The following is a 12,909-nucleotide window of genomic DNA, read 5'->3' as shown; positions in this document are numbered from 1 at the left end:
CTGGTACGTGTCTCTATGGATGCGAGCTTTACTTTTTTTTAACCATTTATCCATTTTCGAGCAAACTGAATGGAGCAGCAGCTACATTTGGCTACATACTACTAGCGCGTTACTGGAATTCCCGCGAGAGAGTAACGGTTAATGTTATTGGATGTTATTTATTTGACTAGGCTACCTGTATTTGACATTGTTTTGTTATTTTGCTGAACACTAGATGGTTTAATTGACATTTTTGCCAGTGAAACGAGGCTACTCACGCGAGAGAAAAACCTCACCCAAATGTATAGCCCCTTTGGAAGAAAAAAAACGGACTGTTTGAAAATCTGAAAAAAATAAATACATCTGAATCACATTTTTATTTGGCGTACCCTCGACGGCATTCCTGTTTAGGAATACCTGGTATAAAATGTCATTGTATGCTGTAGCGTTAAGATTTCCCTTCATTGGAACTAAAGGGTCTAGCGCAAAAAATGAAAAACAGCCCCAGACCATTATTCCTCCTCCACCAAACTTTACAGTTTGCACTATGCATTGGAGCAGGTAGCGTTCTCCTGGCCAGATGGTGAAGCGTGATTCATCACTCCAGAAAAAGCGTTTCCACAGCTTCAGAGTCCAATGGTGGTGAGCTTTACACCACTTTAGCCAACACCTGGCATTGATCATGGTGATCTTAGGCTTGTGTGCAGCTGCTCAGCCATGGAAACCCATTTCATGAAGCTCCCAACGAACAGTTGTGCTGATGTTGCTTCCAGAGGCAGTTTGGAACTCGGTAGTGAGTGTTGCAACCGAGGAGAGACAATTTTTATGCGCTATGCACTTCAGCACTCGGCGGTCCTGTTCTGTGAGCTTGTGTGGCTGTGTGCTCGGCAATTGGTGTGGCTGAAATAGCTGAATCCACTTATTTGAAGGGTTGTACACATACTTTGGCCATGTAGTGTATGTGCGTGTCTAAAGTGCTACACTTCCCAGTGTTACTGGGTTCAGACATCATTCGCTAGGATCAAATTGATAGCAGACATAATCCATTAACAAACTGTCTGAGGTCTTTAGGGAAGGGAACAGGGCTAGTGACGAAAGCACAGCACACAGTACAAAGAAACACTGTCTGCCTTCTTCCTCTCCTCTCTGTCTGTCTGTTTCTCTTTCTCTCCCTCTCTTTCTCACTGTCTGTCTTTGTCTCGCATTCTTTTTCTGTACCTCGTTCTCTTTGTTATTCCTTCATCTTTCATTCTCACACACTTGCTCTGTCTCTCTCTCTCTCTCTGTCTCTCTGTGTCTGACTCTCCCCCTCTCTCTCTCTCTGTCCCTCCATCTCATGTGCCCTTTGCACATTCTCAGGGTGCAAGACATCTCAGTGGAGTGTCACTTTCACATTCATTCTGGATGCAGTAAGTTCCCCTCCTGCACAATCGGCACACTGTGCAACCGACATGATAAAACTGATGGAGAGAAGAAAAGAACTAGGAAAGAAAATCAAACAGAACGTGGGCCCTGCCCTCCAACAGCCTGCGGGAGCTATAAAAGTCAACAGGCGGACCCGGTAGCCATGCTCAGTGGCCCTCTGATAGATGCGTGTCACTCTTGGCAAGGGAATGGCTGATTTCTTTCAGTGGGGAAAAAGAATGCAGGCTACTCAGCTCTCAGCTGTTACGCACAGTGGCGGTGTATATTTTTGTTCCTAAGTACAAGGCTTTACATGCTGCGTTATATCATTTCTCTGCCTGTTTGGGCCCGACGGCCAGACTGATAGACAGTGTATGCATCTACAGGGGGAATGATTGTTTTCCTCATGTACTGTACTGTATGGCCCTGGTGCTGGGAGGGTGTTGCTCACCCAAAGGGAGGGAGGAAGCTGACAGAGTTTATCTCAGTGTGGCAGATGTGTGGATGAGAAGGATCCACCATTGACTTGCTTGGCAAAGTTTGCCCTTAACTTCCTCTATGAAGTTAATCTATTCCACTGTATCTGTTCAGGTGCAGACATGCAGAATGTTACGTGGCCCGACACCACCCGAACATGGTGGAGGATACAACAAGTGTGGAAGAAAACAACAACAAGAGTGTTTGGAGCCAGGAGCCTTCCACAGTTACCCACGCTAACTGACATCCAACATATTTCTATATCGTGAAGCTCCACCTCATAGGGGGAATGCACTCCTATTGGTTTACCCCACTGCCAGCCAATAGCCTGAAAAGAAATGATGCACTTTGCGAAACTGAAGAAGATTCAAGACATTCAAGTCTCTAGACCTTGAGCAAACTACAACAACAAAAAACATTTTAAGAGCTCTGTGTAGCTGCCTCACACTTTTTGGCAACCCAGAGTGGCGTTCAGGACCCCCCCCCCCCAACCCCCCCTCGTATGCGCCAGCTCCATGTTGCTGGCCTATGAATGTGCGACAGCAGCGTCTGACAGCAGCGTCTGACAGGAGGTCCCTCTCAAGGATGTACTCTCGGTGGTCTAAGATTCTGAGGGCTTCTCATCAATATTGATTATAATGACAGTCGATGGGGATACCGGTGACTTCTATGGAGCAGTTGCCAACATTGACCCAGGGATGCGGCCTTGGGGGATGGGAGGCATAGCAGTGGAACTGTTTAAGGATGTGGATGACGCTGGCTCTGACACTTCATCAGCCCAATCGTCCACTCTCTCGGCCTCTCTGCGCCTCAAAATGTTGTGGCTCATTAATGGGACCACCAAGCGACTTGGGAACCCCATCCCTCTGCCTCACCAGCCATGGAGACAGACCGCTTGGCTTCCGCCATAACTCTCGCTCAACAGTTATGTGGAGGGCTCCTGGGGCTCGCCGTTGATGGCAAAAGCGCTCTCCAAGTCTTACGCAACATTCACTAGGGTGGAAGGATGGCAGGGGCTATCGCCCACAGCATCCCTCAGCCATGGCCACTTACCTCATTCTGAATACAAGTTATTGGAACATCATGAAGCCCTCTCTGCCCATGCTGAAGAATCGTTTCACGGTGCAGATGGCAGAGACGAGCTACACCAGGGGTAGGCAACCTTGGCTGGAAGACCTGGGAGTTACACGCTCGGTGCACAGGCTGTGCCATCGCAGCCATTAACGAGGTTGACAAAACCCTTCTGCTTAAAGCCCCCAAGCTACTAAGCATTTTGGTTAGTTGGAGGAGGAGAAGTAGCAGCTGTCCAGACACCTTCCTCTGGCCAAAGTGTCGGTGCCCCACCAAAAGTCGGCTCTCTCTGCTTCTATCTCAATGAACGCCCGGCCTGGATCTGTGGCATATCGTCGAGCCATCAAACGGCGTCCCCCGGTGCATCTGTGACAGCCTCCATGTCTACACCAAGGCCAGTGGCTGCCCCGTCTGCCCAGCAGCCCAGAACGAGCCCTGAGGTTTCCAGATGCGAGGATTTGATGACCAGTTGTTCTGTCGTTCAGCCTCTTTCTGTTGTCCAACCCCTCTCTGTGATTTATCGTCTACTGTTATCAGCATGATACAGGGTCATTGGGACTGTCCAAGACTTACGCTGGTAAGTGAGGTGTGTTCATGCACTGGTGCGACAAGAAGACCGTCTACCCTTTGCGTTGCTCTGTGGAGAGTGTTCTCTCTTTCCTGCAATTTCTCTTTGACAAGCAACGTTTGTGGTCCATCATTAAGATGTAGGCCTCAGCAATTTCTGCCTATCATGAAGGCTTTGGTGGTGTGCCTGTTTTTAGCCACCCACTCGTGAATTGTTTTCTGTTGGAGGCGTGGCAGCTCTGTAGTGGGATTTGGCTTTGGTGCTTAAGGCTCTGCGGGCTGCCTTTCGAGCCATTTGCCCAGATCCTTTTGAAGATCCTGTCCTTGAAGACACCATTGTTGCTTGCCCTGAGAGCTGCCAAGCGTGTCAGTGTTTTTTGAGCTCTGTCGACACGAACCGACTGCCTTGCCATTAATGGCGATCTGAACAGGGCGGTTTTGAGTCCTACTCCAGTGTTCACACCTAAGACTTTCAGCTCCTATAGATGGCAGATATTTGAGCTGTGGGATTCTCCACTCCCCCATATGCTAGGGAATGAGAGGTGTGGCTCCATCACCTGTACCCTTTCTGAGCTTTGGTGCGGTTAGTGGAATGCTGTTTGTGTGCTATGCTATTTGTGTGCTATGGCGCTGCTGCGCCTGGTCAGACACTTTCCAAGCAGCAGTTGTTTTTCACTGGCTTTGTGACGGCGTTAAGATAGCCTATGAGACCGCGGCGCGTCCCTTACCTTCTGGCATCAAGACCCACTCGTGGAGTCGTGGTCTCCTCTGCCCTTTTAGCGGGTGTGGGGGTTGAGGATATTTGTGCGGCAGCGCCGTGGTCGACGATATAGAACAATAGCGCCGTGGTTCACGATATAGAACAATAGTTACTGGGTATGTACTCCAGTTCTATGAGGGAAGTGGAGCCCTATAGGGCTTCAGTCCCTTCCCGGCTCCCAGGATCTCGCTTAAAGACTTTTCAAGAGGCTGAGTAAGGGGATGTGCTCCAATATATAGGGACAACAGTGCTCCCATTGGCTGGAGCTCGTGAAGATTTTTTTTATCTGGCTATTGGCTGCTTAAGCAGCATGGTAAACTGCTTCACTCATAGAACTGGAGTTAGATACCCAGTAACTACAGTATCGTTGCCCATGATGCACTTGGCCTGCTAGCATGTGAGTGGCCCTTTACCTTGTTTACCACTGATGACCCAGATCAGAAGGGTCCATGGTTCCATGCACTCTTCTCCAAACTTGTTCCCATGATCACACAGCCCCAAGCCATGACATGTCAAGTTCAGCCTCACAGAGTAGATAGTACATACTCTACCATTGTAGGTTTCTGCTGAACCTGTTATGTCTACACTTTGTAGTAAAAATGAATGTAATGAAAGAAAACAATCAAATCTATGTATAAGCAAGGCAGCAATAGAAGCTGTAATAGAAGCTGTTACACCTGTGTTACACCTGTGTTACACCTGTGTTGCACCGAACCTTTCCTACCTATATGTGTAACTGTATAGTTAAGGGCAAACAACATTGCTATAGTACAGTAGCAACCCACTGCAGGGAGCAGAACTACACAATACGCCCAATCAGACTTGAAGTGGAGGGAAATGTTAACGAGCAAACTCGATTCGGTGGAAGTTGCTTCTGGTACCAATAAACCTTAGCTGCTCTGGTTACGGTAGACAGGAATTCATCTCCTTTGCCCTTGTTTGGGGGGGGGAGAAAGAGGAGAAGCCAGGGGGATATTGTGTGTGGGGCGTGTGTTCCATACAAAGAGGAAGCTGGGTACTGTAATTTTGGGAGACGGCTTTATTGTCATCTTGACTGTGGGAGATATTATCTCTGAGAGCACAGGCCGGGATCAAAGAGAATGTGTGCGTGCCAAGTCTGAGAAGTTTGAGGGAAGTCGGACAGGTTGGAGAGGCCTGTGCTGAAAAGTAGGCAATACTGTTAAAATCAATAGTAAAGGCATGAGCTGAACCCAGCTGAACCCAGCATTTTTCATCCGAGGGTTTTGAAACACTGAAACCGCAGGCACAAGGTCCTTAACTCAGGATGAACTGGGGAAGGGTACCAAAAAATGGGAGGTGACCAAGAACTCGATGGTCAGACTGACAGAGCTCTAGAGTTCTTCTGAATGCTAAGCGTCACGTCTGGTGGAAACCTGGCACCATCCCTACGGTGAAGCATGGTGGTGGTAGCATCATGACGTTTTTCAGCGGCAGGGACTGGGAGACTAGTCCGGATCGAGGGAAAGATGAATGGAGCAAAGTACAGAGAGATCTTTGATGAAAACCTGCTCCAAAGCGCACAGGACCTCAAACTGGGGCGAAGGTTAAGTAAAAATTACAGACCTCTACATGCTTTGTAAGTAGGAAAACCTGCAAAATCGTCAGTGTATCAAATACTTGTTCTCACTGTAAACCTGATCAAACATCTCTGGAGAGACCTGAAAATAGCTGTGCAGCGACGCTCGCCATCCAACCTGACAGAGCTTGAGAGGATCTACAGAGAAAAATGGGAGACACTCCCCAAATACAGGTGTGCCAAGCTTGTAGCATCATACCCAATAAGATTCAAGGCTGTAATCGCTGCCATGGGTTCTTCAACAAAGTACTGAGCAAAGGGTTGCTTTGTCATTATGGGGTATTTTGTGTAGATTGATAAGGAAAACAATGAATTTAATCAATTTTAGAATAAGGCTGTAACGTAACAAAATTTGGAAAAAGTCAAGCTGTCTGAATACTTTCCGAATGCACTGTACATACTTATAATATAACTGTTCCCCGGGCGCCAAAGACGTGGATGTCTATTAAGGCAGCCCCCCTCACCTCTCACTCAGAGGGGTTGGGTTAAATGCAGATGACACATTTCAGTTGAGTACATTCAGTTGGACAACTGACTAGATACCCCCCTTTCCCTTTCCCTAATACTAATAATACAAAACGTCAGGTACATATCAGCCCATATGTCCTGTATTATGTCCAATCATATAACACATTAATAATCCCTGCGTCCAAACAAATGACGCGTTAATAATCCCTTCCTCCAATCAAATAACAGTGTATTAATCATTCAATAAAATAACGCTGTGGTAATGCACTGTAGAACAGAGAGACGTTGAGTAGGGAAGAACCTGAGTTGTTCAGTTGTTCTCTGTGCCATGTGCTTTTGGCACTCAGTGATTCCCTGTGTCCCGCGACAGCAACAGATCAATTGTCCCAGAGTCTCTGAGTGGACTCAATGACATCTTCCCCTGTCCTCCGTAAGCATTACATTAATGTAAGCTATAAACTTCGCCTAGACAACAGAGAGCCTTCTCTTCACAACAGCCCGGGCCAAAAATGAATCATGTAACCTTTTCAAGAGCTTTCCAGTGAGAGAGAGTGTGTGTGTGTGTGTGTGTGTGTGTGTGTGTGTGTGTGTGTGTGTGTGTGTGTGTGTGTGTGTGTGTGTGTGTGTGTGTGTGTGTGTGTGTGTGTGTGTGTGTGTGTGTGTGTGTGTGTGTGTGTGTGTGTGTGTGTGTGTGTGCGTGCGTGCGTGCGTGCGTGCGTGCGTGCGTACGTGTGTGTGTGTGTGTGTGTGTGTGTGTACTTGATGCAACTACATTGGTGGCAACACACTTGGTCTATAACACGCATCGAGCTGTGAACTCGTCAAGATAGTGTGAAAATTACATCCCAAAAGGAGATCAATTTAGAACACTGTGTAGGCTAAGTGACAGTCTCTGTCCAATAAATTGTTCTCTGAGTGGAATCAATGACATATTCCCCTGTCCTCTCTAAACATTACAATAATGAAAGCTATACACTTTGCCTTAGACAACAGAGCTCTCTCTTCACAACACCCCAGACCAAAAAGGAATCAGATAACCTTTTCAAGAGCATTTTGAGCTCAGTTTCCAACACAAAAAAAGAGAAACGCTGGAGATTAGAAAGTGCAATAAACGTCCCGAACGAAATTCTGACATCATGGTTGCCTTTCAAGGTGCAGTGTAAACATCCATTGCCTTTGTGACCTTACAAGCCCCTGAACACAGGCTCAGCTCACAGTAAGAGATAGACATGTATAAGTAGGTAAAGAATTGTACCAAAAATATTCAACAAGGTCATGTGAGGTGGCGTACACTTTCAATGGACAATTATCATCTTTCTTAACCACTTATTGAACACCATGTCAGTGTTAAAACAGCAGGAACACTATAGTCCTGTTCATTAGGCAGCTAAATGAGGGGGGGGGGGAAACTGGGGGTGAAACAATAAGATTCACTCATATTTCCAATAAGAAACACTCATTTTAGTTTTCTGTTGCATTAATAAAGTGTAAAAAAAAAAAAACTATGCGTGTTCCCTGATGAACGTAATCTATCGTGTTGAGTTGTGTAGTGTAGATTAGGGAGGTAGATTAGGGATGTACTTTAGTGACGGCAGGGTAGCCGGCGGCCACCTCGGCTGGGCAGTAGAGACTCTCCTGGTGGGACACCAGTACGGTTGTGGCCCATTGGTCCAGGAACCCACTGGGGGTGTACAGGCCACAGTCCCTCACGCTGGTCTCCCGCTCAAAGTCCTCACACACTCCATCCCCGTCGTAGAAGTAACACATACTGGGCTCCTCTGGAGGGGGAGAAGAGAGAAGTGTGAAGAGATTCACGCTTAACATTTGACTCTTAAACTGTTTGGATTGTGTTGAGGTAAATTAACTTGTGTTTATGTGAATGAACTTGAAAACTGTTTGAAAACGGTTTGTGTTGATGTGAATTCATTTGTTAGACTGGGCCCAGATTACGCAATATATCTATCGTACTGTAGTTTATCCATTGCCTTTTAGTTATCAACTGCATTTGCAATGGTTTATTTTGCCTTGGTTCATTGTCTTGTCTTGTCTTGTTTTGGATGTTTAGGCCACACCCACTAATGTCCCACACCTGATGTTAATGATTATTGCTACTTTTAATGGAGTCAGTACACAGTTTGGTACAGAACACTCAATATGTGTTTAGAGGAAGCTAGGCATGCTATCTTTTTAGGATAAAATATATTTGATTAGTTTAAATGGACCTTTAGAGATGTTTGTATTTTATACTCTTTTAATCCCATTTCTTTTCAAATAAATATATACAGAACATTCCGTCTACTTTGTGGTTTTTAACCTCTGTTGAGCAAGGATATGCAAGCTGTTTCACAAGGAAGGAGAGGGGGAAGAGAGTTGAGTGAGGAATAGGTGAGAGAGAGGAGAGAGGGTTGAGGACATAAGAAGAGGAGATATAGAGTACCACAGTATGAGTCATAATACCAATAAAACCTAGCGGCAAAACAGGTAAATGGTTCCAATCATTTTTCCACCATTCAAAACCTACCTTCAAACTCAGTGCCCCTTTGCTTGACATCTTGGGAAAATCAAAAGAAATCAGCCAAGACCTCAGAAAAAAATTGTAGACATCCACAAGTCTGGTTCATCCTTGGGAGTAATTTCCAAACGCCTGAAGGTACCATGTTCATCTGTAAAAACAATAGTACGCAAGTATAAACACCATGGGACCACGCAGCCGCCATACTGCTCAGGAAGGAGACGCATTCTGTCTCCTAGAGATGAACGAACTTTGGTTTCGAAAAGTGCAAATCAATCCCAGAGCAACAGCAAAGGATCTTGTGAAGATGCTGGAGGAAACAGGCACAAAAGTATCTATATCCACAATAAAACAAGTCTATATCGACATAACCTGAAAGGCAGCTCAGCAAGGAAGAAGCCACTGCTCCAAAACCGCCATAAAAAGCCAGACTACGGTTTGCAACTGCACATGGGGACAAAGATCATACTTTTTGGAGAAATGTCCTCTGGTCTGAGGAAACAAAAATAGAACTGTTCGGCCATATAATGACCATCACTATGTTTGGATGAAAAGGGGGAGGCTTGCAAACCGAAGAACACCATCCCTACTGTGAAGCACAGGGTGGTAGCATCATGTTGTGGGGGTGCTTTTCTGCAGGAGGGTCTGGTGCACTTCACAAAATAGATGGCAGCATGAGGACGGAAAATTAGGTGGATATATTGAAGCAACATCTCAAGACATCAGTCAGAAAGTTCAAGCTTGGTCGCAAATGGGTCTTCCAAATGGACAATGACCGCAAGCATACTTCCAAAGTTGTGGCAAAATGGCTTAAGGACAACAAAGTCAAGGTATTGGAGTGGCCATCACAAAGCCCTGACCTCAATCCTATAGAACATTTGAGGGCAGAACTGAAAAAGCGTGTCTGAGCAAGGAGAATGGTCCAAAATTCACTCAACTTATTGTGGGAAGCTTGTGGAAGGCTACCCGAAACATTTGACCCAAGTTAAACAATTGAAAGGCAATACTACAAAATACTAAATGAGTGTATGTAAACTTCTGAGCCACTGGGAATGTGATGAAATAAATAAAAGCTGAAATAAATAATTCTCTCTACTATTATTCTGACATTTCACATTCTTACAATAAAGTGGTGATCTTAACTGACCTAAGAAGGGAATTTTTACAAGGATTAAATGTCAGGAATTGTGAAAAACTGAGTTCAAATATATTTGGCTAAGGTGTATGTAAACTTCAATTCAACTGTACATGGTTATTAAAATGTCAAGCCAGAATAAGCCTACACGGGACAAATGAATGGTGGAACCATTCATTGGAACCACTTCCCTGTTTGACCGCTAGGTTTTATGGGTATTATGACACCTCCACTGTGGGGCTCTATAGAGCAGTAGGTGGAAATGATATGAAAGAAGGGAGGGAGAGAGAGGGAGGAGAGAGCAGCTGGGGTAGCAGCTGAAGAGCCACACTTTACAAGATTGAAATACAGTATACATACATGTATCACACTTTCATTGGCTGAATGTGTGTGTTAGAGAATGTGCTTTAAGGACTGGTAAGTGGTGGAGTCCATTATCGAAGAGGTATTTTACCTCAAGCACACAAAGCATAGATACATGACAACCAGTGAGTGGCAGACACTTCCCACAAGATACAACTCCATGACTCCACACCTTACCATATTTGCCGAGTTAAATAAAGGTTAAATAAAAAAATTACAATAAATATAACTCTCTATAGCAGTATAATGTATCAACAGGATGAGTACACTATGTTGCTACCATGCTGTGTCGCTAACATGCTGTGTTGCTACCATGCTGTGTTGTCAACACGTGACAACACAGCATGGTAGCAACACAACATGGCAGCAGCACAACATGGTAGCAGCACAAAACATGGAACAAACATTATTGGGCACAGAGGGCAAGACAGTAGAGACAACAATACATCACGCACACCAGCCACAACAGTCAGTAAGTGTCCATGATTCAAAGACTCAATTATGGACACTCTTGCTGACAGTTGTGGCTGCTTCGCGTGATGAATTTGTGTGCACTGGTCAACTCTAAGTGCTGTTACTGTGAAGTGGAAACGTCTAGGAGCAACAACAGCTCAGCCGTGAAGTGGTAGGCCACACAAACTCACAGAACGGGACCGCCAAGTACTGAAGCGTGTAAAGATCATCTGGAAGCAACGTCAACACAAGAACTGTTTGTCCGGAGTTTCATGAAATGGGTTTCCATGGCCGAGCAGCAGCACACAAGCCTAAGATCACCATGTGCAACGCCAAGTGTCGGCTGGAGAGGTGTAAAGCTCACTGCCACAGGACTCGAGCAGTGGAAATGAGTTCTGTGGAGTGATGAATCACCCTTCACCATCTGGCAGTCAGACGGATGAATCTGGGTTTGGCGGATGCCAGGAGAACGCTACCTGCTCGAATGTATAGTGCCAACTGTAACGTTTGGTGGAGGAGGAATAATGATCTGGGGCTGTTTTTCATGGTTCAGACTAGGCCCCTTAGTCCCAGTGAAGGGAAATCTTAACACTACAGCATACAATGACATTCTAGACATTTCTGTGCTTCCAACCTTGTGGCGACAGTTTGGGGAAGGCCCTACTTGTTTCAGCATGACAATGCCCCTGTGCACAAAGCCCTAACCTCAATCCCATCTAACACCTTTGGGAAGAATTGGAACACCGACTGTGAGCCATGCCCAATCGCCCAACATCAGTGCTCGACCTCACTAATGCTCTTGTGGCTGAATGGAAGCAAGTCCCAGCAGCAATGTTCCAACATCTAGTGGAAAGCCTTCCCAGAAGAGTAGAGGCTGTTATTGCAGCAAAGGGGGACCAACTCCGTATTTATGGCCATGATTTTGGAATGAGATGTTCGAGGAGCAGGTGTCCACATACTTTTGGTAATGTAATGTATCTCTCTTCCCTCCTCCCCTTCCCCTCTGACAGAGTCATGTAGTGTATCTCTCTCCCCTCCTCCCATTCCCCTCTGACAGAGTCATGTAGTGTATCTCTCTCCCCTCCTCCCCTACCCCTCTGACAGAGTCATGTAGTGTATCTCTCTCCCCTCCCCTCCTCCCCTTCCCCTCTGACAGAGTCATGTAGTGTATCTCTCTCCCCTCCCCTCCTCCCCTTCCCCTCTGACAGTCATGTAGTGCATCTCTCTCCCCTCCTCCCCTTCCCCTCTGACAGAGTCATGTAGTGTATCTCTCTCCCCTCCCCTCCTCCCCTTCCCCTCTGACAGAGTCATGTACTGTATCTCTCCCTTCCCCTCCTCCCCTTCCCCTCTGACAGAGTCATGTACTGTAGTGGACTGTATCTCTCTGAACTCTCAGCAGTTCTAGCCTCCCCTCACTTTTCTCTCATCGTTGTTTTCATTGCGAATAACAAAAATGAGATGAATGCATAAATAAAGTAACACTTGAGGGATACACTCTCCTGCAGGGGAGGGCTGGAACAGAGTGCGGCCTCCAGGAGCGTAACAATATCTGATGAACTTGACAGATTAGGATTGCTTCTACTTTATTTATTTATTTATTTAGAGAGAGAGAGACGGGAGAGAGACCAGGCAGGATGATACACCAGTATGGCTTTTCCAGACATCCCACCCCGGAGTTGGGGTTGGACCTAGGTCTTGGAACTGGGTTCGAGGAGGCTGGGTTGTGTCAGGGGTTCCAGTTAGGGGGAAGGCGGCATTTTGTGCCAAGTTGGCTGGTCTTCCTCAAAATTCCAGCACCCCAGCTCTGCTCTGCTTAGAGCTGTATACTCTGTTTTTGATGATGTTGAAACGAGGGGCTGCAGAGGGGGCATACAGAATCCACTCCCACCACTCCAAATGGATGGAGAGCAAGAAGGAGAGGGTGAGATGGAATGAGAGGTAGAGAGGGAGAGGGAGAGAGAAAAAGTGATAGAATGAGTGAAAAAACAGAGACAAACAGAGAAAGACAGAGAGAGAAAGACAGAGAGAGAGAAAGACAGAGAGAGAGAAAGAGAGAGAGAGAAAGACAGAGAGAGAGAAAGACAGAGAGAGAGAAAGAGAGAGAGAAAGAGAGAGAGAGAAAG

At 46.1% G+C, this 12,909-nt stretch overlaps 1 protein-coding gene across 1 annotated transcript in view; it reads right to left on the bottom strand.

The window, feature by feature from the left end:
• LOC109874377 (pappalysin-1-like) overlaps positions 1–12,909 on the bottom strand; it is a 126,572-nt gene that overhangs the window by 58,157 nt on the left and 55,506 nt on the right. The window contains 1 exon segment of the mRNA XM_031809557.1: positions 7,905–8,101. Within this exon segment, the coding sequence (XP_031665417.1) occupies positions 7,905–8,101 (197 nt within the window).

This window comes from Oncorhynchus kisutch, linkage group LG29 (genome assembly GCF_002021735.2).
Source record: "Oncorhynchus kisutch isolate 150728-3 linkage group LG29, Okis_V2, whole genome shotgun sequence".
In the NCBI taxonomy this organism is placed as follows: Eukaryota; Metazoa; Chordata; class Actinopteri; order Salmoniformes; family Salmonidae; genus Oncorhynchus; species Oncorhynchus kisutch.
The sequence above is the reverse complement of the archived record's forward strand: the minus strand, read 5'-3'. Positions and strand labels throughout refer to the sequence as shown.